The sequence below is a fragment of the Dipodomys merriami genome, unplaced genomic scaffold (genome assembly GCF_024711535.1).
Source record: "Dipodomys merriami isolate MVZ:Mamm:240054 unplaced genomic scaffold, mDipMer1.0.p SCAF_55, whole genome shotgun sequence".
NCBI classification, from domain to species: Eukaryota; Metazoa; Chordata; class Mammalia; order Rodentia; family Heteromyidae; genus Dipodomys; species Dipodomys merriami.
Genome location: NW_027206124.1, coordinates 6,828,325 through 6,855,126, shown reverse-complemented (window position 1 = coordinate 6,855,126; position 26,802 = coordinate 6,828,325). Strand labels below are relative to the sequence as shown.

The 26,802-nt window shown below is 48.9% G+C and overlaps 1 protein-coding gene across 4 annotated transcripts in view; it reads right to left on the bottom strand.

The window, feature by feature from the left end:
* The window catches only part of Brd1 (bromodomain containing 1), a 51,668-nt gene that overhangs the window by 6,376 nt on the left and 18,490 nt on the right, over positions 1-26,802 (bottom strand). Inside the window, exons 3-10 of one of the 4 annotated variants that reach the window (XR_011367505.1) lie at positions 22,286-22,442; positions 19,858-19,989; positions 19,318-19,446; positions 18,179-18,491; positions 14,285-14,542; positions 8,100-8,413; positions 7,913-8,017; positions 4-139 (exon numbers count right to left, since the gene is read on the bottom strand). Coding sequence is in view for 3 of the 4 variants with exons in the window: in XM_069999810.1 (XP_069855911.1) it covers positions 4-139; positions 7,913-8,413; positions 14,285-14,542; positions 18,179-18,491; positions 19,318-19,446; positions 19,858-19,989; positions 22,286-22,442 (1,626 nt within the window). In the remaining variant the exon portion in view is untranslated. Of the gene's footprint in view, positions 1-3; positions 140-7,912; positions 8,414-14,284; positions 14,543-18,178; positions 18,492-19,317; positions 19,447-19,857; positions 19,990-22,285; positions 22,443-26,802 lie in introns of all 4 variants that reach the window. The other 3 variants (XM_069999810.1, XM_069999811.1, XM_069999812.1) reach the window with 3 other exon arrangements.

The window sequence follows — 26,802 nt, the reverse complement described above, 5'->3', positions numbered from 1 at the left end:
CACCTTGAATCGCAGAGTGGGCTGCTGCTGGAAGAGACGCTGGACTCCGACGCACAGCGTCGCCGGGGTGTGGCTCTCCTTCCTGGGCCACTGCCCGGCTCCTGCTCACTCCTTGCACCCCCAAAGCCATTGGTAAGACCTGGAACACAAGCAGGTAGAACTGGTCAGCTCAGCTAGAGCTGTTATTCAATCCAATTCATTCCTGACTTATACTAACTTTCTCCTTTCAACGTGGAATACATTTTCCAAAGAACATTTCATATACAAAGCATGACCTCAGTAGATTAACAAAAACATTGTTGAGTAAAATAAACACAAATCAGTTAAAGCAATCCTATAAGCACTGGCAAGGTTTTCTTAACAAGCTCCATGAAAGTGAAGCACCAGGCCCCTTGCTATCTCTTCCCAAATGAACAGAACTTCTGCAAGCTCACAACAAAGCCCACCCACTCTATGGGGGACAGGCTTGTGTCTGGAGAACCAAACCCAGGATGGGGGCCTATTACCACCACCACCTCCACCATCATGGAACTTCAGGGAAGGTTAGATTTGCGGAAAAAAATGCTTGGAGCTGGGCATTGCTGGCTCCTTCCTGCCCCTGTAATCCTAGCTACTCCAGAGACTGAGATTTGAATATGATGGTTCAAAGCCAGCCCAGGCAGGGGAGCCTGTAAGACTCTTATCTCCAACCAACCACCAAAAGGTCAGAAGTGGAGCTGTGGCTCACATGGTAGAACACTAATCTTAACCAAAGAAGCTCAGGACAGTGCCCAGGACCTGAGTTCAAGATCCAGGACAGGCACAACCCCTCCCTGCCCACACACACAAAACAAGTTTGGAGATGTTGCTCAGTAGTAGAATGCTTGTCTAGTAGTGTGTGAGACCTTGAGTTTGAGCCCCACAACCAAAGATAAAAAACTGTTTCAAAAGAGCAGCATTAACAACAACCTACGGATAAAACACTTTTAAAACAGTACCAGCAGCTGAATACCAGTGTCTCAAGTCTAAAACCTTAATTACTCAGGAGGCTAGATCTGAGAGTCACAGTTCTAAACCAAGGCAGGGAAATCCTCATCTCCAGCCACCCACCAAAAGCCGGGAAGCATGGCTGTGGCTCACGTGGCAGAGCACTGGCCCTGAGTGATAAAGCTCACAAACAGTGCCAAGCCCAAGTTCAAGGCACAGTACTGGCATGCACGCGCGCGCGCGCACACACACACACACACACACACACACACACACACACACACACACACACACACACACACACACACACACACACACACACACACACACACACACACACACCAAAAATCAGAGAATGGGCCCCTTGAATCTAGGCCACCTCCAAATCACCAGCACTAGAGCACATGGGACGCGGTGTTCCTGGAGGTTTCCCCACATGGAGCTGAGACTCACGAGAGTGAAGGCATCCTGAGAGCTGAGTGAACAGCACATGACCCCAGTATCTGAACAGCCTTTTAACCTAGGCAAATCCAGGCCAAATTGATTGTCAATTTCCTTCTTAAAGAAACAAACTTTATGTCAACAATAAGGAATTACATGTCTGCCCTACAGAGGCCTCTCCTGAATCAGGAGGGCGAACCCCAGGTCGCAGGTGCTAAGAGGAAGAGGGAGTTATAAAAGAAGTATGTTTTCCCAATAAAGCTACCAATACCACCTGCCCACATACATACTTAAGTAGTGTATTAAAAAAATCTATTTTCAAACTAAAACATGCTAATTTGTCAATAAAAGCACTTTCTTAAAAAATGCATGAGGCCCTTGGTTCGATTTCTCAGCACCCCATAAGCAGAGAAAAGCCGGAAGTGGCACTGTGGCTCAAGTAGTAGGGCACTAGCTTTGAGTTGAAGAGCTGAGGGACAGCGCCCAGGCCCAGAGTTCAGCCCCCATCACCGACAAAAGACAAAAAAAAGTTTAGGTTAAGTGGCCAGATTATAATGCCCGAGCATTCTCCCACATTTCCTCTGTGGAACAGGCCAGCTTCTGCTGGCACCTGGCTGAGAGGCTGCACCATGTCGCCTTCCACCACTGAGGAAGCAGAAGACAGGAGAGGGGAGGGGCCGCACTCCCATCTGTGTCCCAACTCTCACAGTGGGCTGCGCTGCCTCTTCCTGAGCCAGTATAGTCAGAGAGCCCACCCAAACCAGATGCACCAAAAGCTGACGGCCAGATGATTGGGCCTGAGGCTGAAAAGGGACTGCAAGCTGAGCGCCCTCTAGTGTTGCTGAGAGGAACTGTGCTGGCCCCAGGAAGACGGTCTACTAACAAGTCAGGTAGAATTAATGAGCAAGCCACATCCCAGACAGGCACTCTTCCCCCAGAAATTCCCGAAGCCAGGCCATATCCACATGCCCAACTCAGTGACCAAGGTCATTTGCTAAGGGACCAGACACTTCACTGTCCCAAAGGCCTGAGAGAAGGCCCAAAGTGGTGTGTCCTTCAGGAGACTTTTGGTCCCCATCCCCAGAGGTGAAACGAGCACCATGCAGACTGAGCAGACACAGGCAGGGCCAACCAAGGTGGTTTCTCTGCCCTTCCCACCTGCACCAGTCCCTCAGGTAGCTGGGATGCACCTCCAACAAGGAACTGGGAGAGAGGTGTAGCCAACCTGGCCCATGTGGCAGGCAGCAGCGTGGGGCAAGAGGAAGAAGAGCCTTGAGGGCCAGCTCAGGAGAGACCCACAGAGACCAGAAGATTCCATGTACACAGCCCTCATGCACCCCAGCGCTCCATAAAGATGGAGTCACATCGATTCTCACATCCAAGTGCCTTGTTAGGCCCCCAAGTGATTGTGGAAGGAAAAGATAAAAATCTAGGGAAGGTCTAAAAAAGGAAAAGAACTCTTTCCTGAAAAAGTCTTAAGAGTAAGACAAGGAGGACATCTCCCTCCCTGCTTTTCCTGACTGTTTTATTACAGGCACACTGCATGTAGGCTGACACATGTGGGCATGTGTCACTGACACGCAAACACTCTGAGCTACTGGGAAGGGGTGGGCACCACCACTGGGAAGCTCAGGGGATATCCCATCTGGGCAGAGTATGGCTCAGGTCAGACTCTCAGAGGCACTGCATCTCAGATGGGGCTGAGACGCCGGCATGGCTACAACAGAGCCTTCAGGACTTCCAGGCTCTGGACATGTCCCTGAAGGGAAAACACAATCCAGCGATCCACAGCTCAGACCTGGAAAGGTCCCTGGAAGCCACAGACCTGTGACACAGCAGCCAGGCCCAAGTCTTCCCTGCCTCTATCTCAATCATGGCCTGCGTCCCACTTCCTGTGCAGAGCATCAGCTGCAGGGTCAGGGAACAAGGCGTTCTCTCTCAGCACTAGGGATGGTTGTGTCCTCATCAACCCTGCAAGGACATTGGGTCTGAAAGGGTCTACAATCCCAGGTTCTACCACCTCTACCAGAAGCCCAAGGCCTACAATCCACACACAGACAGGCAGGTACCTGACCCACAGGGCACTTGTAAAGAGCAGGCGCTAACATAGCCTGAGCCTCTAAATTGTAAAGGCTCAGTAAGGACAGATCTGAGCAACTGTAAAAGCTAGTGAATGGAGAACTAATGAGGAGAGATAGCTCCTGGACAGAGCCAGTGCATGAACCCTGGGTGCTGCCGGCAGTGTCCAGGAACATCACAAATACCAAACCAGAACCCAAATTTCCTGCCCTGGTTTTAAGTCAGCTGAGTCCCAAACACCTAAACAACGACAGCATCCCTGGAGTTCCCCTTTGCCCAAGCCTTTCCATAACCTACCTGAAGTGTACAAGGTGGCTACGAAGACCCGAGCTGGTCAGGAAATCACCACAGTCCACTCAGAGGCCAAGGCCTGGTGGTGAAGAAGTCAGAGCCCATCGGACTGCATGGACTCAGCTCCACCCTGTTAGCACCTGTGGCCACCAGCATGTGTGTCACTGAGGGCTCACCCACACGAGGACACAAACCCTCTGTGCCTCTACTGTGGCCCCACCGGCCCACGTGAAACCTGCCAACAGGACTCTCACCACCCTCTGAGTCCCTCCCAGCCCATGATGCTACTGGCTAGCAGAAGCAAGCGTCTCAGAGTGGTAGGCAGTGCCAACTGTCTTCTGTCAGCACATTTTTACTCTTGCTATGACCAAAGGAGTTACACTTGTAGTGTACCTTTCAAGCATTCAATAATAGCACAGCAAGAAAGAAGACTCCCTTGACCACCTACTTCTGCTGAGACAATCTCTGTGAAGACTCAACTGAAGCAGCCAATGCCCACCCCACACAGGAGGGAGCCAGACCATGTTGGAGCTCCTGCTGGCAGGCTTGCCAACTGGCCCAGCAGAGGCTTGGTGTACCACCAGTGAGACAGACATTAGTACTGTGTAATGGCTGAGGATGAAGGAAGGGGAAGAGAAGGGAGAAGAAAAACCAGGTAGCAAAGCAAATAACAGATGCTAACAACTGGGCAAGGCAACACTGGGCCCCATCTTCAGACAGTGCAGTATTTAGAGTCCTTTCAGACGGCCAAGCTGGACTGCCCCAAAACAGAACCCCTGGGCATCAGGCCAATTCTGGGCACGCTCAGACAGTTGCGTTAGGCTGCAACAGTATTCTGCCATGGTACTAAAGCTCTCCTCGCCTCCTCCCTATCTGCAGAGAGAAGGCTTAGGCGTGGAGACATCTCACTGGACATAGAGAGGGCAGAGCTACTCCCATGCTGAGTTCTAAACAGAGGGTGCGCTGCTGGCCGGGGCAGGTCTCCTCCAAGGGCAGGTATTTGTGTGTGTCTGTTTATGAAGGTGGCTCAATGGATGATCCAACACGGTGCACAAGAACTAGGTGCCAGGCAAGCAGGCAGCAACCACTCTGCATCCAAATGGCTGCTTAGCAGAACTCCAGTCCAAGTCGAGGTAAGAGAAAAGGATTAGGATCCAAAGAGTAAGCTACCCAGCACATTAGTAGTTAAGTGAGAACCTGAAAAACAGCGAAAAAGCCATTTAGTGTGACTGAAAGAAGAATAAAAGAGAGGTCCTCCTTTTTCCTAAACAGTTCAGGGCAAGGGAAAACATCTCGCTCACTCACTGGCTCACCACCCCACAGAAGGGCAGAAGAATCTCCACCAGGAGTATCAAAGTAAAAAGCGAGGAACACAGGTCCTGGCCTGGTGATCTGTTGCCAGAAATAAGTGAGCAGTCACAGAGGAAGGAACCTAGGGGACCAGATCCAAAGGTGTACACCACACCAGAGTCTCGAGCTCTGAGCCTCCTGGAGGCCTAACATATGGCATGCCCAGCCCACAGGTGTGAGCAAGGCAAGCATGTGGGTGAGTCATCTCAGAATGAGCAAGTCTGGTCTCAATCTAATTTGTTATCTTGCAGTGCACTGAAGAACTCCCTAAACGTCCACAGCCCATAGATGAATCTGGAAAAGATGGGAAGGTTCTGAATACTTCAAGTCCTCAGACTGCGAAGAATTGCAGCTCGAAGCAAGAAATCCAGGTGCGCAGAGCACCAGAAGGTTCAGGTGGAGGCACAGCCAATGATGGTGGAGCTGGCTCACTCAGCCCACGCCGGCTGCCTGGGCCGGGCAGCTGCCATGGTGGCCGCCCCGCACTCCTGAGGGTCAGATCAGATCTTAGCACTAAGGCTCCCCAGCTGCTCGGGAGTGCGCGTCCACTGAAATCTACTGCCACTCTGGAATAAGAAAGCAGAAATCTCCATTTCAGTCAGAATCAAAGGCACACTGTGGATCACACGCACTACAGGTCAGAGGTACGACTGCTTACGACTCACCGTTAGCACTGAAAACTGACAAAGTGCTCAAGTCAGGAAGTAAGATGGATGGGGCACAGTGCTCCTTGCAAGGAGTCCTGATGAACCCAACATCTGATGGGAAGTTTCTACAACCACTCTCTGCTGGAGGCCTACAGGCGGCAAAGGCCCCAGCAGAGCCCAGAGTAGCTGGGCTGTCTAAGGGCAGGAAGAGAAGCCATGCCTCCAATACCAGCTACTCAGTGGGCATGGAGTCTGGGTTGCTGACAGAAAGGGTTGCTGAGGCGGCGGTCAGTTCGAGCTGCAGGCTCTGTGGGAGCATGTGACACGGGGCACCTGGTCCTGAGGCCAGCACTGCGTAAGACCCACTGTGTTCATCTCTGGACTTTCCAGTAAGCTCAAAAACAAGGCAGAAGAGTCTATCTGAAGTACAGTCAAGAGAAATCCCCAAGGACTAAACAGGTTCACTATTTCACTCTCCTACAGAACATTTACATTGCTTCCTAAAAACAAAAAAGGTCTTATCAGATTTTAAAATGCTATTACAAATCTAACAAAAATAAGAGGCCATGGGTAAGAAAGTTTTCACAAAACCGTATGTTCAAAATAAAATTGAAATGAAATTTATCACAAGACCTTTGGAGCTCAATCCTCATCACCACACACACACACACACACACACACACACACATACACACACACACACACACACACACATACACACACACACACACACACACACACACACACACACACACACACACACACACACACGGAAAAAAAGAAAAACCAGTTTTTATAATAAATTATTTTGGCAACAACAAAAATTATTATCTATTTTGAAAGCGCTTCTGTGTGAAGACCCCCAATGTAATGCTGTATTTAGGCCAAGCGTCAACAGAGGGAATAGGAAAGCCAGCCACCAGCAGCATCTTCCTGGCTGTCAGACCAACATAGCAAACTCAAGGACTTTGGAAGCATTTATCAGTTTGGGGAAATAAATAGCTGGGTCTTGTTTTCCCTGCTCAAGTAAAAGAGCAAACACACAACCTCAGGGCAGCAGAAGGAAATGCACAAATAGAGGACAGGACCCAAGCTTTGATCTGGAATCAAACCAAAAGAGCAAAAACCTCATCAACAATTTGTCAGAAAAGAGACACTTACTAGACATACAGGTGTAGTATCAACCATAATTTATTTTTTATTTTTGCTGGTCCTGGGGCTTGGAATCTGAGCCTGAACGCAGTCCCTGAGCTTTGTTTGCTCAAGGCAAATGGTCTACCACTTGAGCCACAGTGCCGCTTCTGGCTTTTTTTTTTTTTTAAGTACTTTATTGGAGGTAAGAGCCTCACGGAGTTTCCTGCCTGGGCTGCTTTGAACTGCAATCCTCAGATCTCAGCCTGAGTAACTACAATTATAGGCACGAGCCACCAGAACCCAGCTCAATCATAATTCTTGAAGGATCACAAAAAATTCCCTGGCTTTCACCTGAGGACCTGGGGAAAGAGGCTCCAAGAAAGCCAAGATGGCTTCCTACAAATGCAGCACGATGCAGTTTCACAGAAATGCCGTGGATGCTATCACCTATGGGAATGTCTTGGTAAATTAGCCCCATTTACATTATAAAAGCTTGGTAATCAACGAGCAATGTGTACTGAGAGGCAACGACTTGAGGCAAGTGTGTGGATGTATAACGTACTGCCCCAGGGGCTCTAGGGACTTGCTGTGGTCAGAAAGGGAAGGCCTGGCTCTCCCCAGGGCTCGAGGTTTGCAGGGACATCAGGAGAGCCTCCCAGGGCTCTATCAAACACAGCAGAAGTTCTATTGGGGGGAGTCTGGGCCTCAAGGACTTTGTGCCCGAGCTGGCTCTGAATTATCAACCCCATCTCAGCCTCCCAAGTTGCTGGGATTACAAGAGTGAGCCACCACACCAGCCTAAGTCGCTCTTGATATTAGAAAACTCAAAAGAAAGGAAGAAAAGGACTGACAGAGAAGCAGCACTTGTCCACAAGACCTCTGCCCTTGAGGTTGCCAACCACAGACTACTACGCTGTGTCCGTCTTTGCTGGACAGTAAGAGACCACTGCAAAAACAAAAGTTCAGCAGCGGTCGCGTCCACGGCAGCCACTCCTGACATTTACCTGTGTCCAGGCGCTTTCCCGGGGACTCCTCCTCCGCCTCGGAGTCTCCACATGTGCTCCGCGACCTTTTCCTTGGCTGCAGTAGAGTCTCCAACCTCGGAAGGACTACAGACAAAAAGGTTTTGGTCCCTAGCTGAGGAGAAGTTGGCTGGGTTTCAGTGTTCTTGGCAGACTTTGGGGGGCTTACACTTTTCGATTTGCAGAAGAGAACAGAAGTGCGTCTGTTTACATCGCTTGATGGCTCCGCCACTGCGGAGGCCGCCGCCGCCGCCGGCACATCGCCACTACTGGCGAGGGAGGGCTCTGGAGGGTGTCCGCTTACCAGTGCGCTCTGAGTGCAAGTGCTATGTGATTCATTATCAAATGTGACTCTTTTGAATAGTTTACTCTGCTCGGGGTTGAGTTCTACTGGTTTGAGGGTTGGTGGTTCTGAATTAGTCTCCGAGTTTGAAGGAAGAGGTAATGCATCGGATGGTTCAAGTTTAGGGGGAGATTTATCTCCTGAAAAAATTATAAATAAAGTGATTTTTGAAAACTGAAGATTATAAAATCTATTATATAAAACTTACTATAAATGTGAAGTCCACCAAATTACTAATTCAATTAAGGAAACAAAAGCATCACACCCAATTGTCTGCTGAGCAGTGAGCAGCCCCGGGGACCGCAGGTCACACTATGTGCATCTCCCTAGGCAACGACCAGGGCCTGTTGCCCTTAGGCCCAGGTGCACAGTCACTTTCTGGAAAAATCTGTGAAAGAGCACTTCACACCATTAATATTAAATCCACCAGTTGAGTTCATGACAGTTTCTGCGATCAGCACTCACTTACCTTGAGAAAGACAAGAATCACAGAACCAATGGGACCATGCACAGCCCCACATGGCTCTGCGCTGCACCACAAGGCAGCAAACAGAAGGAATCAAACAAAATGGCCTAAGGAGGGCTTTCCCAGGGGAAGCCAAACACCAGAGAGCCGCGTGGCCAAGAGCTTCCCGAAGAAGCGGGACCGCCTCCCACATGCTGCCACAGGAGCCTGCTTTTAGATAAGGAGCTTAACAGTGTCTGGAAGACGACTCCGCTTTCTAAAACACACCGACATGGAGCTAAGGCTTTAGAGTCAGCCCTGATGAGGCAAAAACTCAAGGGACAGAACTGGCCCAGGCCTCGTGACCAGCAGCACGAGGGTCTGCCAGGGTCTTTCCCAAGAAAGAGCGATTCTGGCTACAGGAAGTGATTATATAAAGCCAAGAGTAAAACTCCAATAATCCAAAGTAATATGTACCTTTAGGTTCATTAAGTAAAGTCGTTAACTTAATTCTGCAAATTTCCCCAAACATTTGAAACATGCCAAGTTAATATTTTAAATACGAAAGTCACTTTAATAATGAAAATCTACAACGCACAGCTTCACTTTCGTCTCTGAGTTATTCAGTTAACTCAGGGCAAAGGTTTTAGTATGGTGCCAAGTAAGTCTTCCTAACTACTTCCAAACAGCAAAGCAAGGCTGGAAGCCAGCACCAAACCAGTGATCCTCGGATCTCAGCCTCCTCCAGAGTAGCTGGGATTACAGCTGTTAGCCACTGGCACCCAACTTTGGCTAGAACTTTAAAAAGAAAAGGTGGGGGGAGCACTGTGTTGGAGCTTATAACAGGTGATTTCCATCTCACCACCACCAAGGAAAGGAGCAAGCTCAACAACAGCCTGGTGATTAAAAGTTCGTGTGTGTGTGTGTGTGTGTGTGTGTGTGTGTGTGTGTGTGTGTGTGTGTGTGTGTGTGTGTGTGTGTGTGTGTGTGTGTGTGTGTGTGTGTGTGTGTGTGTGTGTGTGTGTGTGTGTGTGTGTGTGTGTGTGTGTGTGTGTGTGTGTGTGTCTCTCTCTGTCTCTCTCTGTCTCTCTCTCTCTCTCTCTCTCTCTCCTAGGGCTTGAAATCAGGGCCTGTGTGTGTACGCATGTGCCAGTCCTAGGGCTTGAACTCAGGGCGTGTGTGTGTGTGTGTGTGTGTGTGTGTGTGTGTGTGTGTGTGTGTGTGTGTGTGTGTGTGTGTGTGTGTGTGTGTGTGTGTGTGTGTGTGTGTGTGTGTGTGTGTGTGTGTGTGTGTGTGTGTGTGTGTGTGTGTACGCATGTGCCAGTCCTAGGGCTTGAACTCAGGGCCTGAACACTGTCCTAAGCTTCTTTTGCTCAAGGCTAGCACTCTACCACTTGAGCCACAGCACCACTTCTGGCTTTTTCTGTGTGTGTGGTACTGAGGAATCGAACCCAGGGCTTCATGCATGCTAGGCAAGCACTCTACCACTAAGCCACATTCCCAGTCCCTTTAAAAGATCTTTATCCAAGAGATAGAAGCTTCTCTGAAGCATAAACTCAAGCCACAGGACTAAACTATTTGCATCTAGAGATGATTTTTATGAAGTAAAGATGTTAAATCCTCAATTACTGGCTTGTTAGGTGCTGAACAATTTATTCCCATCTACTCTGTTTAAGATCTTTAACAATTTACTAACCCAGTATTTGTGAAGCACCCAGGGGCAGACTCATGCAGTCTCTGCAAAGGGCTCTGTTCATCACTGTATACCTTATCCCTGGTATATACACATGAAGGAAAACAGCAATCTGAGGCTGGCTGGTGTCCCAGGCTGGTGCTGGGAGAACAGAACTGAGTCAGATGACTGCCACAGCACACCTCTGTTTGGCTTTTGCCTGATCCTGATACCAGGGTACTAACTGCAAATCCTGTGGTCAATTCAACCAAGGCCAGTGGTAAGGCCCAGGCAGTGATGCGGCCAACTGAAATGGCACCAAAAGGGACATCCTGGCCAGCCTTTTATGACTAAGCAAGTAGGGCAGGCCCATCTCCACCTCAACTCAGTGTCTTCCCCTCCCACCCAGGAGGAGGGAGGTCATCCTGCGCGTGCGCACACACACACACACACATGCACGCACGCACCCTCTGCACCAGGTGGCAGACATGCTTGCCATATACCACCCCCTGCACCAGGTGGCAAACATACTCCACACACACACACACACACACACACACACACACACACACACACACACACACCCCTGCACCAGGTGGCAAACATACTCGCCACACACACACACACACACACACACACACACACACACACACACACACACACACACACACACACCCAGGTGACAGACACACTGACGCACAGCATCTCTTCAAGAGGAGCTCTGAGTGAGAGCCAGGGTCCCTGCTGCCACCCACTGGATCACTGGGGTCACTGGGGATGCTCCTGGGAGTTTGCCAGGTGGACAAAGGAGAGCCCTGGAGGGAAGGCTGTCTGAGGCCAGGTATACAACCTCCACCAGCCATAGGACCCACAGAGTGCACTCAAATCAACCTCTGAGAGCCTCAGTCTCCTCACCATAAAATGAGAAACAGCAGTACCACTGCAGTGCCACTCTGCCAACTAATTACCACCCCCCCATCATGTCCCTCAATCGGAATCTTAGAAACAAGCATGAGCATATTTTTAAAAAGCTCACTAGCTACTAACAACTATGTTTTATACCTGGAATAAACTCCAAGGATTCCAATGTGAGTCTCAGGTGTGAATAGGAAAGATGGCCAGGATTCACCACATGCACAGAGCAGCAAAATCACTAACCACTTTCACCCTCACACACAGGTTGTCTACTCAAGAGCAGGTAGGCCCCGAAAACTTCAGTTCTACACACTTTACACACCTGGTCACTAAGCCAATTAAATGCCATCTACCAAAGCCACGAGCAGCACCATGTGTAGGGGAAGTTCAACCCATGGCTGACAACTGTACTATTCCCACCATCATGCCTGCTCCCTAATCCCTTTTCTCGGCCACCTTCAAGGAGCAGAGCCAATGTGCATCGTATGCTGGGTTAAAAGTCCTTCATACACACTCAGCGGGAGCCCCCAGCTCTGCATGCAGAGCAGAGCCCCTTGATTATGCTGATGCCCGGGAGAGGCACACCTCACAACGTACCCACAGGCAACTGGCCATCTTCATTCATCACACTTCATGAACTCTTTGTTCTTCCTGAAGCCAGCAGCTTCACTGTTTTGCCTCCAGTCTACTGAAGCCTAGCTGTGCATGAACACCTAAGACTTCCAGCCATTCTGCAATGTTCATCTTCTCCACATTCCACATCCCTCAGCTTCCGGCCAGCTCAACTCCACAACCGTAAAGGTAAGTAGAGGCCTCCTGACCAAGCCAGGCCTAGCCCTATGCCAGAAAGAGCCAGTCACAGCCAGGGGAGTCCATCCCAGCCAGCCATCTGCTTCCTTTAGTCATGTGTCTTGAGACTGGACCCAAAGGCTAGTCTCCTGAAGCTTCTTCAAATGCAGACAATATAAACATACACACAGCCATATTATTCACTTATGACTGTATTTTGTATTATGGAATTAATGTCTTTTTAACATGAAAACAACAAAAAGACCAAGATCTTAATATTCAGGATCTAAAAAGCATGCCAAATTGAAGCTCTGATCTTCGTTTTAGTTTATGTTTCCATACTAGTTCAGTCACACTTGTTGTTGTCCAGGATTTCTGTACTCTGCTGCTTCATACTTAACTCCAGCTCTGGGGAACACTGTCTTCTGTCCCTCACTAGACTGTCAGGCTACGACTCCCTTCTCCTTTCACCTTCCGCTCACTAGAAGGAAAAATGTCCTTTTCCTAAGTCTAATTTGTTTAGACACAGGCTTAATGGTTTCCCACTATCCCAGGCTTGCTTTCTTTAAAGTGCCTCAAGCACTAACAAGCAATAAGCACAATTTCCCAAGACCACACTTGTGGTGGACAGAGTCCTCAGCTCTACAAAGTGTGGTGGTGGAGGAAGCTATGAGGAAAGAACAGACAAGGCAGTGCACAGCTGACAGAGGAAGGCCAAGTCTCTTTAAGAGAATGCTTTCAAAAGCACGCTGTTCTGACTTCAGGGGAGCCAGCCTGCAGACAAACTTTCCTCTCTGGACAAACAGTACTACAAATGGCTGCTGTGGAAAGCAGGTGATGATGCTAACTGTGGCCCACCAGGGCACAAAGGGAGCAGTAGGGACTGAATGGGTCCGGCTGACCTTTAAACTCAAAGTTTCTGAGAGCAAACGTTCCTTAAAGAAAAGCACAGGACGCCACAAACGAGGAGGAATGCCATTATGTTGGTGACAAAGGCTTTCAGAGAACATGAAGTGTGTCATACACTGAATCCTTAACTGGGTGGACCAATTGTACCTGAGGTAGCCCAGAAGACACACTGGCAGAGGAACAGGGTGTGAACCTATTTCAAGCTGGACACACCAGAACTTCCAAGTCTTTCTGAGGCTAGGAAATCTTGGTGGTGTTAGTCCTGGTTTCTCCTGATTACTAAAATGGCACCCTCCCAATGGGAAAGAGGGACTCAGAAGCTGGCCATCTGTGTGTGGAGAATAGGCAAAAGCATGGCACATCCATATGCATGTACCTTGTCATTGTATGCAGAGCAGGGCAGGGTCATGCCTACTGACATCAGATGGCCACATACATTAGGAAGCAATTATGTCTGTCCCACTGTACTGGTTTTTTATTCTCTTTATATGCGCAGACAAGAAACTCGGGGAGGATATAAGCGAAACGGCTGACAATGATGGAAGGAGCAGGTCTGAACTTTCCCTCCACTTTGTGGAACTGAAAAATGGTGGCAGTGAACAGAAATGGACAGGGTGGCAGAGCATGCAAAGTGGTTTCCCACCCAATGCACACATACAATTGGACATCATGTTCCCTCTATGTCTGTCCTGGATTCCACCAGCTCTCCCACCGGCAGGCTCATCTCCTCTCCTGGACTTCCTTCTGGCCATCATTAAGCCATTCCTCCTGGGATGTTACTGCTATTTCCCAGATACTTTTCAAGACTATTAGAATGAATGGGAATCTACCAAAGGTCACCTTCAAGAGGAGCCAGCAAGATGGCTTCTCGCCCCCTTCAGCCCAGGCCAGGGAGCACATCAGTGGTTAAGTTTTTTAAAAAAGCCCTTTCAACAGCTGGGTCTGATCATCTAGCACCTAAGTGCCTGACTCTCCCTCAACTTAGAAAACACATAAACTTTCTTGACTCTTTAACACAGTGTAAGATCTTTTAAAGTAGGCTTTCAGGCTCAAGTTGAGAAAAAAAAAATCTCATTACAGGCCTTCAAGTTTGTAGACTAAGTGCTAAAACACAGTCCACATAGATGGCACAAACTGTAATGTCTTTTCCAAAGGAAACAAAATCGTGGTGAGAATATCCAGCCATCGGAACTAAGTGACTTTCAGACCTTACACAATCAGTGGTAGCTGTAAGAGAGCCCCATGCCACGGGCCCAGCCCTCCTGCCCGCATCATGCTTACCGTCCTCCCCTGTGTCTGGCCCCAGTGGAGCAGCATCCTCTTCGAAGCCTCCAGTACCTGGCCCCACTGGCGGGGAGCTGTGCTGCTGGCTCAACTTGTTCCGAAGGAGAGCAATTTCTTTTTTGAGCAGCTTTGCCCGTTTACTCCGTGAGCCACTGGACTTCATGGAGCAGGTGAGGTCCAGCTTATCCAACAGCTCTCTCAGCTGCTCCTCCAAGCTCAGGTGGGCCCTGTTGGCTGGGTCCAGCAACCTGTCCACTGAATCAAAGACAGACAGCATCAGTCATCTGATAAGGACAACCACACATTGGCCCCAGCTGTTCTCTAAACCACCTTTGGCCAAAGTTGCAGCAGGGTCATTTGAGGATCATCCTCCACCTACATTCTGAACCCAGAGGGCCACTGTCACAGAAGCCAGGCTGCTCCTGAACAATTCTACCCTACACCACTCAGGTACAGAGACAAAGTGTAGCCACAACAGAGGCCATATCCAGGGAACAGGTGTGGCTTCCTGGAGCAGGATCTAATTCAGCCCTCCTGCACAGACAACTCATTCTGTACAAGACACACAAAGACCACCAGAGATGTGTATGTTCTACCAGCCCACAAACACAAGATGGATTGTGCCAGCTCTGTCAACTGAAGTAATAGTATAAAAATGTGTTAACTTTGACCTATTGTATAGCAATAATTCAACCTAGCAAAGACTTCACGTATAAACCACTGTGTGCTTTTCACTGAAATGGACTGTAAAGTTTGTAGATACATCAGAATTTCCTTTTTTTTTGGGCGGGGGGGGGGTCCAATCATGGGGCCTGAACTCTGGGCCTGGGCACTGTTCCTCAGCTCTTCAGCTCAAGGCTAGCGCTCTACCACTTGAGCCACAGTGCCACTTCCGGCTTTTTTCTTTTTGCTTATGTGGTGCTGAGGAATCAAACCCAGGGCCTCAGGCATGCAAGGCAAGCGCTCTACCACTGAGCTACCTTCCCAGTCCCTATATCTGAATTTCAAGCACATTTACTACAAAAGTTCCAAAATGGTATTAACTTAGAGATAACCAAGAAAAGTGAACACTTCAGAGGCATCTTAAGATAAGACCAGGAGCCAGACGAGCAAGAAGAAGAAGTCAGAACCCAAAGCAACTGTCCAGTTGCCGTGGCCGGCCCGGCATACTCCAGACATCCAATGCCTGCCAAAGCGCTCATCTGTACAAAAACGGCATACAGTATTGGAAAATGAGCAAAGCACTCATCACAGCTGACCCACGGCTTGCATTCACATCACCATTTAAACAAAGTCTCACAGGTAATGCCTCAAATGCATTCATGGAAGACAAAATCTCATTATTTGAAGCAACAACGAAAACTGCCTTCTAATGCCTGTTTGCATGTGTGCGTGTGTCTCAGTGTGTTGGCAACCACACTAGGATTTGAACTCAGAGCCCTCACTCATGGGCTCTATCACTTGAGCCGCAACTCCAGCCTGTCTTTGTTTTGGTGCTGGTTCTGGCTAGGGCTTGAACTCAAGACCTGGGCACTAACCCTAAGCTTCGGTGCTCAAGCCTCGTGCTTTACCACAGCTGTGCTTAGAAATTAGAGCCTTAGCCAGGTGCTGGTGGCTCATGCCTGTAGCTACTCAGGGGGCTGAGATCTGAGGATCATGGTTCAAAGCCAACCCCAGCAGGAAAAGTCCATGAGACTCTTTATCAATAATTAACCACCAGAAAACTGGAAGTGGCTCTGTGGTTCAAGTGGTAGAGCACTTGCCTTGAGCTGAAGAGCTCATGAACAGCACCCAGGCCCAGAGTTCAAGCCCCACAACCAACCAAAAAAAGAAGAAAAAATAAATTAGAGCCTTACTTTTATGCCCAGGCTGGCTTCAAACGGCAATCCTGAGACCTCAACCTCCTGAGTGACTAGGGTGACAGGTGTGAGCCACCAGCACCCAATGCTGTTTCTTTTTAAAGAGAGCCAGCAGCCACTCCATCACAGGGCTCAGAGCACCTTCCATGGTGATACTGTGGCTCACCTGTTCTCCCCACCCCAACTACTGAGGAAGAAATGAATGGGTATACTTCATCCTTACTTTCCTTTTTATTGAAAGCCTGATATAAAAATTTACTTGCAATGTCATTTTCTCAAAGGCACCAATGCCTGGAGGCCTCCACGCCCGGTCTTGGGAGATCTTAGGGCCAGAGAAAGGCTCTAACAGGGATGGTGGGGTCTATAGGATTGCAACTTCCCAGCAGTTGAGGCGGGGGAGGGGGGGGGGAGACGACTGTTTATCTGTTTCATAAGCAGCTAAAACCATCCAGGGGCAGTCTCAGTAGCCCCAGTAAGGATCCACCCTGGACAGGGAAGGCTAGGCCAACTAGTTGTGCCACAAGGACTCAGTTCTACCCAGGACCTCAGGAACATTTTAGAGCATGGCTCTACTGGGCTTACAGACATATCAGCTTTGGGTCTTGTTTAGTTTCCAATTTTTCTACAGGAAGACTTGTTACCCTTAAAATCAAAGTTTAAAAACAAACAAAAAGAAAACCATATAATTTTATCTGGAAAAAAGAAAAGGAAAAAAGTTTAGAAGCCAAACCCAATTGTTCACATCTGTAATGTTATTAGGAAGGCTGAGTTCTACTTATAATTAATTCTGAGTTCAGGAAAACCATAATGATGTTACCCCAACCCTTCTAGACATCCACAACTTCAGCAAATGCTAATGTGAGCTTGACAAACAAGAGCCAATGAGGTTTCCAGGAATCAGAGAAAAAGACTGATGAATGAATGACAGCATGTGCCCAAGGTGGCAAAAAAAAACCCCACAAGCCGATGTTAGAGTCCACAGGGATATGCCACTCCTAGGTCCATCCTGAACCAGGTGCAGGCCAACAGACAAGTGAGAGAGTTAAAAGGAAAGCCAGCCAGGCTCTGGTACTCATGCCTGTAATCCTAACTATTCAAGAGGCAGAGATCAGTGGCGCTGTAGCTCAAGTAGTAGAGCACTCACCTTGAGCTGAAGAGCTGAGGGACAGCGCCCAGGCCCAGAGTTCAAGCCCCACGACCGACCAAAAAAAAAAAAAAAAGAAAGAAAGAAAGAAAGAAAGTATACATTTGGGGCTGGGAAGGTGGCTCAGTGGTAAGAGTACTTGCCTTGCATGCATGAGGCCCTGGGCTCGATTCCTCAGCACCACATAAGCAAAAAAAGAAAACAGCCAGAAGTGGTGCTGTGGCTCAAGTGGTAGAGCACTAGCCTTGAGGTGAAGAGTTGAGGGACAGCACCCAGGCCCAGAGTTCAGGCCCCATGACCGGACCCAAAATAATAATAATAAAAATAAAAATAAAAACAAAATGAAGAGCATGGCTTAAAAAAAAAAAAAAAGAGGCAGAGATCTGAGGATCGCAGTTCAAGGCCAGCCTAAACAGGAAAACCTATAGTTATTATTATCACCAATTAACCACTAAAATGCCAAACAGGAAGCTGTGGCTCAAGTGGTAGAGCAAAAAGTACCTTGAGCAAAAAAGTCCAGGGACAGCACCCAGGCCCTCAGTTCGAGCACCAAAAGAGGGGGTAGGGAACCAAGCCAATGAGAGTTCTCGCTTCTGTTAAACTGAAATACAACTGCCTTCTTGCTGCAACGCATCCTTAGGAGCCAGCCCAAAACAAATCCTGCTTTCTCCACCTCCATCATCCAGACCTGGGCTCCACTGCTAACCCGTCTCTAGAGTCAGATCCTTAAATGTGTAAAGTATACAACACACACCAGATGGCAGAGTAAAAATCACCAGCAGAAGCTGAATGATGCTTAGGCAGCATGTGTGCTGAACAGTACTCTATAGTCTACTGGGAGGGCCATCTTGTCCCTCCATCTCCTTGAACCCAGTGCCCAGTTCTTACCGTCTTCCCAGGAGAATGGCCGCCGAGGGGCCGCCACAGGCCGCTCAGGTAGGTGCATTCCCGAGGCCTCTTCTAGGCCAATGCTGTCCACTTCACGCTGGGCCTGCCTCAGAACAACACCTCCCTGATCTCGCAGCCTCACTGCGGCTCTATAAAATACGGTGTCCTTGGCATTGTACTTCATGCAGTTATCTACAATGAGATTAAAATCCTCCTCAAATGCATGGAGGTTTTTATACCCTTGAGCTTCTAACCGTTTCCTCATTGTGGCAAAGTCCATGGGATGTTTAATGTGATCCAGATAATCTGGTACCTAGTTTTAGAAAGGAAAATAACCATTTATAAACTAAAACATGATTTCTCAACTTATTCTATATTATTTGCATAACTAATCTCACTGTGCTCATGCGCGCGTGCACACACATGCATACGCGCGCGCGCGCACACACACACACACACACACACACGCACACACGCACTTTTTATGTGGCTAACAGGTGGCAGCACAAAGCCAGTGAAAACCCAAAACCCAATCTTTGCAGCAAACCTGACCACCTTCCTTCTAGATTCTAGAGGTGGAGAACCTTTCTTTGTGTGCCAGTCCTGGGGGCTTGAACTCAAGCCTCAGGCTTTTTTGCTCAAGGCTGGTGCTCTACCACTGAGTCACAGCTCCACTTCTGGCTTCTTGGTGGTTAAATACAAATGAGTCTCATGGACTTTCTTGCCAGGGCTGGCTTTGAACCACAATCCTCACATCTCAGCCTCTTGAGTTGCTACGATTACAGGCATGAGTCACCAGTGGCTAGCTAGGGGAAACCTTCTTTATGCCCAGGGTCATTTGGATATTTACAACATCAGCCATACAAAATTATTTATACTGGCTGCAGGCAGCAGCCTAAAACAGATGAGAAACGTACTCTATCTGCCCCATCGAGCACCAAACGGTTCCTTGTGTGCTCTCTCCACCGCCCCCCCAAACCCAGATCAAATGCTCCTCACTCCTGCAAAGAGCACACCAGTGGGCAAGTGGGTGAGCCAGTGCTGCGAGGGCTGAACAGACGTTCATGCTGGTACCTTCGCTGGCCACATGTTTACCAGTCAAAAGTCCACCAGAGGCAGGCAAGCCCCGTGGCACGCACCTCCTTCAGACTCACGGGCTGGGCAAAGATCTTGGCAGGGTCCTTCTCCTGCAGCCGTTCCAGGACTGAGCGAAGCAGCACGGTGAGCGGGGTCAGCCGCAGCTCCACGGCCATCTGCTCCACCTTCACCTGGCAACAAGAGTGCACATCCATCCACCTCTACAGGACCTGGCCTCACACACCTCCCAGCCACAGAAGCCGCACTTCAACCACCACTGCCAGGCAGCCATGTGTGTACAGGTCCCACCCTGTGACTCCAGCTACTACAAGCACCTGCCCCCCTTTCAAGGCAGAGACCATGCTGCCTACATTAAGGTTCCTGAATCCAGGGGCATCACTGAAACACCAACTAGGGGTGGGGCCACTCTGGGAAGCAGGCAGGGATGGCAGTACAGAGTGTGTCACAGCAGGTGCTACTCTGAACCAGCAGACAAGTGTCACTCTAGGGCATCTCTAACTGCATCCCATAAGGTCAGCAGAGTCCTAGATGGTCCCAGGATGCTTCAGATACAGCAGATGGGGCAAAGTCAGAGGCCTCACCTGCTCACGCTTGAGTTTCTCCCGTTTTCGCAGCAGCTCAATCAGTAGCCGTGCACGCTCAAGGTCATGGCGTAACCGCTGCCAGTACTTCAGCTTCTCTTTGGCAGCTTTCATCTCTTCATCGTTTTCTCTCTGAGAAAATTAATGGGCACTTCCCATCAGTCAAACACAGAGGATTTTCCTGCTGTGAACCTCAGATGTCCACACAGTATGAGACTCCAAGAGCCCAGCATGCTGGTACACAGTTTCCTTAGGTCTGTCTTGGCTGTCTGGGACCAGGGCCCTGGCCTCACTAGAGGCCACATGGAGGTACAAAGATGAGGGGACATGAGTCATGAGGCTGAAGGCATTACATACAGGGCCCCATTTTGACCTCTGGGAGCTCGGAATGGAGAGTTCACCAAAGTCAAAGGAGCATGGAAGCACATGGCTCTGCCACCCCTAACTCACAGCTCAACAGGACACAGGAAGCACATGGCTCTACCATCCAGATGCACAGCTCAACGTGACACAGGAAGGACATGGCGCTACGTGACACAGGAAGTACGTGGGCTCTGCCATCCCGACGCCCAGCTCAACATGACACTTGGGGCTTAGCAGGAAGAATGTGGAGGCACCCCGACCCCTCAGAGACTAGGTGCGCGTCATCCACAGAGCCTCGCCTTTCCTTCTTCTCAGGATGGGTAGTATAGACCCTGAACTCACCCCACCACCTGGGGCAACCCTGTTCCACTCTTCACCGGAACAGAAGCACAGTGCTACCGAACCCAACATAAACAACGGCAGGAAGCAGGCGGCATGCCAGGCTGCATGGAGGCTGCCTGGCAGCCTCTGCTCACAGTTCTTGTGGGATGAGGAACCAACCGTCTTCCCCACTTAGCAGTATCTTGCCCAGACCTACCCTAGGCTCAGACACCACAGACCACAGGGCTCCCTAAGTTGGTTTGAGTCCTTGTGTATTTGAGGGGAGATGAGGCCCACAGCTGGATGTTCCCCCACAGCTCTGTCAGCATTCCATTCCTATAGAGACTGCCAGTCTCTCTCTCTGGTCCATCATCTACAAACCAAAATAAAACCCAAGCTCTGGATCTTTCACTTCCCCCCACCACAACCCCCTTTTCCCCATGTCTCCACCATCACAGAAGCAAAGACCAAAGCCGGTGGCTATCTTTGCCATGGGCTTCTTTGTTTCCTGATTCAAAGCCCTAAGGCCTCTCTTGCATCAAGGCCACCTCCTCTGGTGTGTGGATAGACAGACAGAAGCATCACACAATGTGATGCAGTCGAAAACATGGCTCACTCACTGAACAACCCCACAAGAGACATTTAAGCCTCAACTCAGATAATGTGAGAGGTGGGCTCCAGGAAGGCACAGGGCCTACAGACAGCACCCCAGTTGGCCCAAAGAATGCAAAAGAGGAGGGGCAATGTACACAGGAGCTCCTACAGAGACAAGGACTCCACAATCCAGGTCGGAACCATACAGATCCAGAAGCTTCCAGCTCCTACAAGAACAGTACACAGCCACACAGGGCCCAGCAGCACTGCTCATCTGAGAGCACTGCCGGAGGGAGAAGCTGCCAGCACACACTCCACAGGGTGGCTCACAGAACACAGAGCTCCAGCTCGCGCTACAGCAAGACACCACACACAGCATGGGGAACATGAAGACTCTACAGAATCACAGTTTCAAAGTTTGAAACCAAAGTTTCACCACAGATCAAACAATTCTATTCCATGCTTGGGACTGCTATAAACATGACAATCCAAGGTTCTGCCAAGGCCTTTGACCTCTCAACTCAAAGAAGGGCCCACTGAAATACCAACCGCCCCATGAGCTGGTCCCTTCCTTAACAAGTGGTGAGCAGTTTGTTTGGTGACATCTCACAGAAGACGCTCCTGTACTTTCAAAACGAATCCTCTCAGAACTGTCTTACAACACCAGATGGCTCCATAAACCACTAGAGCTTGCTTAGGTTTATTCCTTTAAGGATGATACTTAGGTTCCCTCTCTGAGGTTCTCACCCCTCGACTCCACTCCTTGCTGTGGTCAAGAATAAACTAGCTTCAAAGCAAGACACTCTGTGAGTTCTTCCTCATGCAACAGACCTCCAAGGCTGCTAACAGGCCTGCTGCCAGGCCCAGGCCTCTGTTCTGTCATTTCTGCCCTGAATGTCTCTGTGCCCAACATGCTGTGGACTTCCCAGAGATGGCCAGAGCTCTGGGCCCAGGTGGGCTGCTGTGTGTGTGTGCAAAGTGAGTGAAGAAGAGCGACACAGCCCACAAGACACTCCAGGCCTACACACTCCACGTTTCAACATTCAACGCCACACCCAGCCTGACCTGGGTGCCGTTCCTCTGGGGCTGCGGCCAGGGCCATGCTAGAAGGCAGGAGACCCTGTGAGGCAGGTGGGGCGCGGGCACGTACCTGCTGCGAGCTCCTCTGGGACTGCAGGCTGGACTGGAGCCGCCGCAGCAGGGGGGCGCCATTCCTAGACAGCCTTTTGAGTAGCCAGTAGCTGTGCACTCGCTCCACAAACTGCTTCTTCCGCTGAATGGCCACCTGATTCGCAATCCTATTTAATCTAAAACATGGAAAAACTCAAAGTTTAGCTTTAGAAAAGTACAATGAAAGGCAACAAGGAAACTTTCAATAAGACCAGTTGTGTTCACACTTGTTTTCTCTGTGAGCCACAGAAGGCACCATTTCTACCATCCCTCATGGTATGAACATAAAAGTTCACCATCTCCAACTAGTTGAAGATTTTCATCCACAAAAATATTTGTCAAATTAAACATCTAAAAATTAAAATTAAAAAAAAAAAAAAAAAACACTAGAAAACCAGAAGTGGCACTGTGGCTCAAGCAGGAGAGCGCTCACCTTGAGCTGAAGAGCACAGGGACAGCGCCCAGGCCCGGAGTTCAAGACCCACAACTGACCAAAAAAATATTTTAAAAAGAAGCAGGGACAGTGCCCAGGCCCTGAATTCAAGCCCCAGGACTGGCAAAAATGAAAATTAAAAACATATATAAATACAAAGAAACAAAGCTGAGCTTCAAATTATGCTTCATGTAGTATCCTACACACAGGCTAGGCTGGGGCTGGCCAACGTCAGCAGGGACAGCAAGTAGTTCCACCCTGAGGTGACAGCTTGTTCTCACAGATGGTGTCTGTGAGCCCCTTGAAGAAAGGAAACATTACGTTTTGGGGCACAGCTGGCAGGCCAGATCTGAAACATAACCTGTTCTCAATAAATGACAGCAGACCTCTCCAATATTTTGAGAAACTTCATCAAATACAAAGTAGTAAAAACATATGATGGAAGGCTTTGAAAGACTGGCTAGAACCAGCACAGCGGGTCCTATCTGTAATCCCAGACTCTAATGCTAGCTGTTTGGCAGTCAGAAATAGAGAGAATCAAAGTTCAAGACCAACCCAAACAAAAAGTGATGTTATGTGCTGGTGGCTTACATCTATAATCCTAGCTATTCAGGAAACAGAGATATGGAGGATCAATGTTCAGAAGCCAGCTGGCAGAAAAGTCCACAAGACTCCACTTTGAAGCAAAAAGCTAGGCTGGAGGTTAGCTCAAGTGGCAGAGTGCTAGCCAAGCAAACCAACTCTCTAAGCATGCTTGAGACTCTTGAGTTCAAGCCATAGTACCAGCCCCCCCCCAAAATTAAAGTTAATGAGAACCCCACCTAACAAGGCAGGAAGTGGTGTGACACATCTGCCCCCAGCAGGCCAGGCAAGAGGACCATTCCAAGGCCAGAGCCAGGAAAAACGTAAGACCACATCAAAAACTACAGCAGTGGCAGACTGCCTGCCTCCCAAGCATAAGGTCCTGAGTTTAAACTAGTAACACAAAAGACAAAAATACACAAAAACAAATACTGGCCAAGGGGCTTTCCTACCCAACTTATAATTCTTCCTTCTGAAACAAAAACAGTTCAAACTGTCTTAGTGGACGCTGAAAAGCAACATGAATTCAATCAGGAGCCAAAGCTTCAGCAGCACAACACTCAAAAAGGCATCACATATCAGACTTACAGGTAGACATTAAGGAATTTCAAGTTCACTTTTTTTTGGTCAGTCGTGGGGCCTGAACTCTGGGCCTGGGCGCTGTCCCTCAGCTCCTCAGCTCAAGGCTAGCGCTCTATCACTTGAGCCACAGCACCACTTCCAGCTTTTTCTGCTTATGTGGTGCTGAGGAATTGAATCTAGGGCCTCATGCATGCAAGGCAAGCATTCTACCACTGAGCCACCTCCCCAGCCCCAAGTTCACATTTTTTTTAAAAACAATAAATATCAGATTTTACAGAATAACTTGAGAACAAAAACAGCAAATAGATACCCCACCTCTGCTGTCCAGCTCTATTTCCAGCTGTCATTCCTGCCAGCAGGAGGAGGTACCGTGATGGCACATATACACCATTTGGGTCACCAGGACTTTTGGGGCCTCTGCACACTCACAGTGGCTCGGCACCCAGCCCATGAAATACTATCTACAACATGTAAGCAAAGACCCTCAGGTGGAGGAGGGAAGGTGGACTGCAGGCAGGTGACGTCTGGGCTTGAACCACAACCCACACAAATCTCTGAATCTACAAAGCATGCAGAAGGCAGAGACAGGAAGATTGGAAGGATCTCAAGTTCCAGGCCAGCCTGGGCTACACAGTAAGATCCTGCCTCAAAATTCTTTTTAAAAAATAAAGCCAGGGCCAGGTGCCAGTGGCTCACGCCTATAATCCTAGCTACTCAGGAGGCCGAGACCTGAGGATTATGATTTGGAGCTAGCCCTGGACAAACAAATCTGAGAGATTCTTATCCCTAACTAACTGGCAAGAAGGTGTGTCGCTCCAATGGTAGAAGTGCCAGATTTGATCAAAACTCTCAAGAGTGCCAGGCTTTGAGTTCAAATCCCAGTATCAGCACTGTCAATCATTCAATAAACACAGAAGAACTAAGTATGAATCATCTCACTCTGAATAATAATACCCACCCACAGAAATGGTAACTTGTCTTCTTAGAACATCATTGGCTGTAATCCTAGCTACTCAAGAGGCTGAGAGCTGAGTATTGTGGTTCAAAGCCAGCCTAGGCAAGAAAGTCCATGAGATTCTTATCTACAATTAACCACCAAAAAGCCACAGCTTCACTGTGGCTCAAGTGGTAGAGTACTAGCCTTGAGCATTCAGGAACAGTACTCAGGCCTTGAATTCAAGCCCTAGGACCAGCACAAAACCAAAACAAAACCAAAAAAAGAGAAGTTGCTACACTACTCATGTGACTCATGATTAAAATTCTCAATCAGGTGCTGGTAGTTCACACCTGTAATCCTGGCTACTTGGGATGCAGAGTCAAAGCAGGCCTAAGCAGAAAAGGCTGCACTTCTCTATTCAAACCAGCCAGTAAAATGCTGGACTGGAGGCATGGCTCAAGTGGTAGATCACCAGCACTGAGAAAGAAAAGTGATCAAGAAAGCTGAGCAAAGAGCACAAGGCCCAGAGTTCAAGCCCTAGAATAGCAGACAAAAAAATGTCACAAGTGGCCGGGTGTGGGTGGCGCACGCCTGTAATCCTAGTTATTCAGGAGGCTGAGATCTGAAGATCGAGGTTGAAAGCCAACCCAGGCAGGAAAATCCATGAGACTCTTATCTCCAAGTAACCACCAGAAAACTGGAAGTGGTGCTGTGGCTCAAGTGGTAGAGTAGTAGCCTTGAGCTGCAGAGTCCAGAGTTCAACCCCATGACCAACAAAATAAAAAATAAATTATAGAGAAACCAGAGCTCCCCAGGATGGCCTGAGCCATCAGAAAGGCACCTGTGGTGAGCAAGCGTTCCTAACCAGCAAGGGGCCCAGGAGGTTAGAGACCACGGCCCAATGCTGGGTGAAGAGCCTGTGAAAATGAGGAAGGTCAGAGCACTAGCACCCCTGTCCTGGAATCTGTCAAGAGGGAGGAGGACTCCAGGGCATGAACCAATGTACCACCATCGCATTAGAGGATGCACTGCAAGGGCAGCGCTGCCCAGGTGCAAGCTGGTGCTAGTACTGGGGCTGGGCTGGGAGTGTACTCAGTGGTAGTTTGTCTAGCACAGGAGGCCCTGGGTTCCATCCTTGGCACCACAAAAATTCAAATGTCAATACCAAGACAGAAGCCTGTAGTCCCAGCTACTCTGGAGGTAATATAGCCTGACCCTGCAGTTCAAAAATGGTTTACACTGGTAAAGAAAACACACACTTCTAGATTACTAACATGTAAAAGTAGAATCTACAAAGAAAACAGGTCACAGAAATGCCCTGGTGAGTAGGGCGGAAGGCGGAAGGCGGAAGGAAAGCAGAGGCAGGCAGGGAAAGGCGGTGGGAGAGTAAGTGACTGGCATACCTAAAAACAAACAAGAAGAGTGGAGAAGGCCCAGCGTCAGACTTCTTGTCTTGCACTCACAAGGTGGTGGGTTCCATCCCCCGCACCACAGCAAAGAAAAACGAACAAACAAAAGTAACACCTACACTTTTTGTAGTCCAAGGATTTGAACTCAAGGCCTCACACACACTCACTAGGCAAGCACTCTATAACCTGTGCACCATACCCCCACAGCCCAGTCAGGAACCTTAAAAACAAAAACAAAAACAAAAACCTATTACCTATTATAGCCAGTTCCCTTTGGCTCACACCTGTAATCTTAGCTACTCAAAAGGATGAGATCTAAGGACTGTGGTTTGAAGCCTGCCCAGGCAGGAAAGTCTGTGAACTCTAATCTCCAATAAACTACTCAGAAAAAGCCAAAAATGGGGCTGGGCTCAAGTGGTAGAGCGCTAGCCTTGAGCACAAAGAAGCTCAGGTACAGCACCCAGTCCTTGAGTTCAAGCCCCAAGACCAGCAAAAAAGCTCAATTTACGCAACTAAATCTGAAAACTTAAGATGCAAAGAAAATCTGAAATGGC